At 53.9% G+C, this 1,087-nt stretch overlaps 1 protein-coding gene across 1 annotated transcript in view; it reads right to left on the reverse strand.

Annotated features, from left to right (window-relative positions):
• MONBRDRAFT_35719 (uncharacterized protein) overlaps positions 1-899 on the reverse strand; it is a gene marked incomplete at both ends in the record, with an annotated part of 3,349 nt that extends 2,450 nt beyond the window's left edge. The window contains 2 exons of the mRNA XM_001742838.1: positions 514-627; positions 714-899. Coding sequence (XP_001742890.1) covers positions 514-627; positions 714-899 — 300 coding nt within the window. The remainder of the gene's footprint in view (positions 1-513; positions 628-713) is intronic.
• Between the last annotated feature and the right edge of the window lie 188 nt (positions 900-1,087).

Raw genomic sequence — 1,087 nt, forward strand, 5'->3', positions numbered from 1 at the left:
TTATGTGTGTGTGTGTGTGTGTGTGTGTGTGTGTGTGTGTGTGTGTGTGTGTGTGTGTGTGTGTGTGTGTGTGTGTGTGTGTGTGTGTGTGTGTGTGTGTGTGTGTGTGTGTGTGTGTGTGTGTGTGTGTGTGTGTGTGTGTGTGTGTGTGTGTGTGTGTGTGTGTGTGTGTGTGTGTGTGTGTGTGTGTGTGTGTGTGTGTGTGTGTGTGTGTGTGTGTGTGTGTGTGTGTGTGTACCTTGCTGCTACCACGGAGACCAATCATTAGAACCACGGGTCGCTGTTGCTGCTGCAGATAGGTTGCAAGCTCAAAGCGTTGCTGGCTCGCCGTCAATCCCACAACGTTGGGGCAGCGCTGCGCTGACTTGGCCTGTGCTTTTGATGGCATTTGAAACAGGTGTGTGAGAGGGAGGGAGAGCAGTCAAGGGAGAGCAAAGAGGGTGGCCATTGGGGGGAGGCATTTCGCAGATTCGCACAGCCTCCGCAGCCTCGCTTTCTTTTAAAGATGCATACCGGGATAATGCCGGGCCCAGTCTCGGCACGTTTTCCGCGCTTGTCACGAAACTCTTTGAGGTCTGAGAACTGATCACGCATTTCTTGAACAAGTTTTTGCCGCTTTTGGGCATCCTGTGGCACCATAAGCCAGCCCAAGGTTGTGTAAGGGTCGATTCGAGCTCAACTGCCGACGCACGAAGCAAGCACCAAGCGCTCACCTCGGCTTTAGCTGCAGCTTTCTCCTCGGGGGTACCAAACCAGCGCTTCCACAGGGAGCTGGCAACTGGCCGGGCCACGTGCAAATCACGCGTTCTTGATGCGATTACACGTTGCACCACCCCTGGCTGCCCCCTCAGTACGGCGGCCCGCACGCCACCGCCACGAAGCAGGCTTCGCATCGCCATGTTCCCCAGTCGGCGAAATCAGTGAGATGCAATGACAAATTGTCAGCATGAACGTTCACCCGCGACATCACCACTGCGGTGCATTCACTGCGGTGGTTTTATCTGACATAACAGTCTTTACAAGGATTGGAGGAGACTTGACTATAACGTTACATACATGTGCTGCTTCCTGTTTTTTCGTGAGTGGC

The sequence above is a fragment of the Monosiga brevicollis genome, genomic scaffold (assembly GCF_000002865.3).
Source record: "Monosiga brevicollis MX1 MONBRscaffold_2 genomic scaffold, whole genome shotgun sequence".
NCBI classification, from domain to species: domain Eukaryota; class Choanoflagellata; order Craspedida; family Salpingoecidae; genus Monosiga; species Monosiga brevicollis.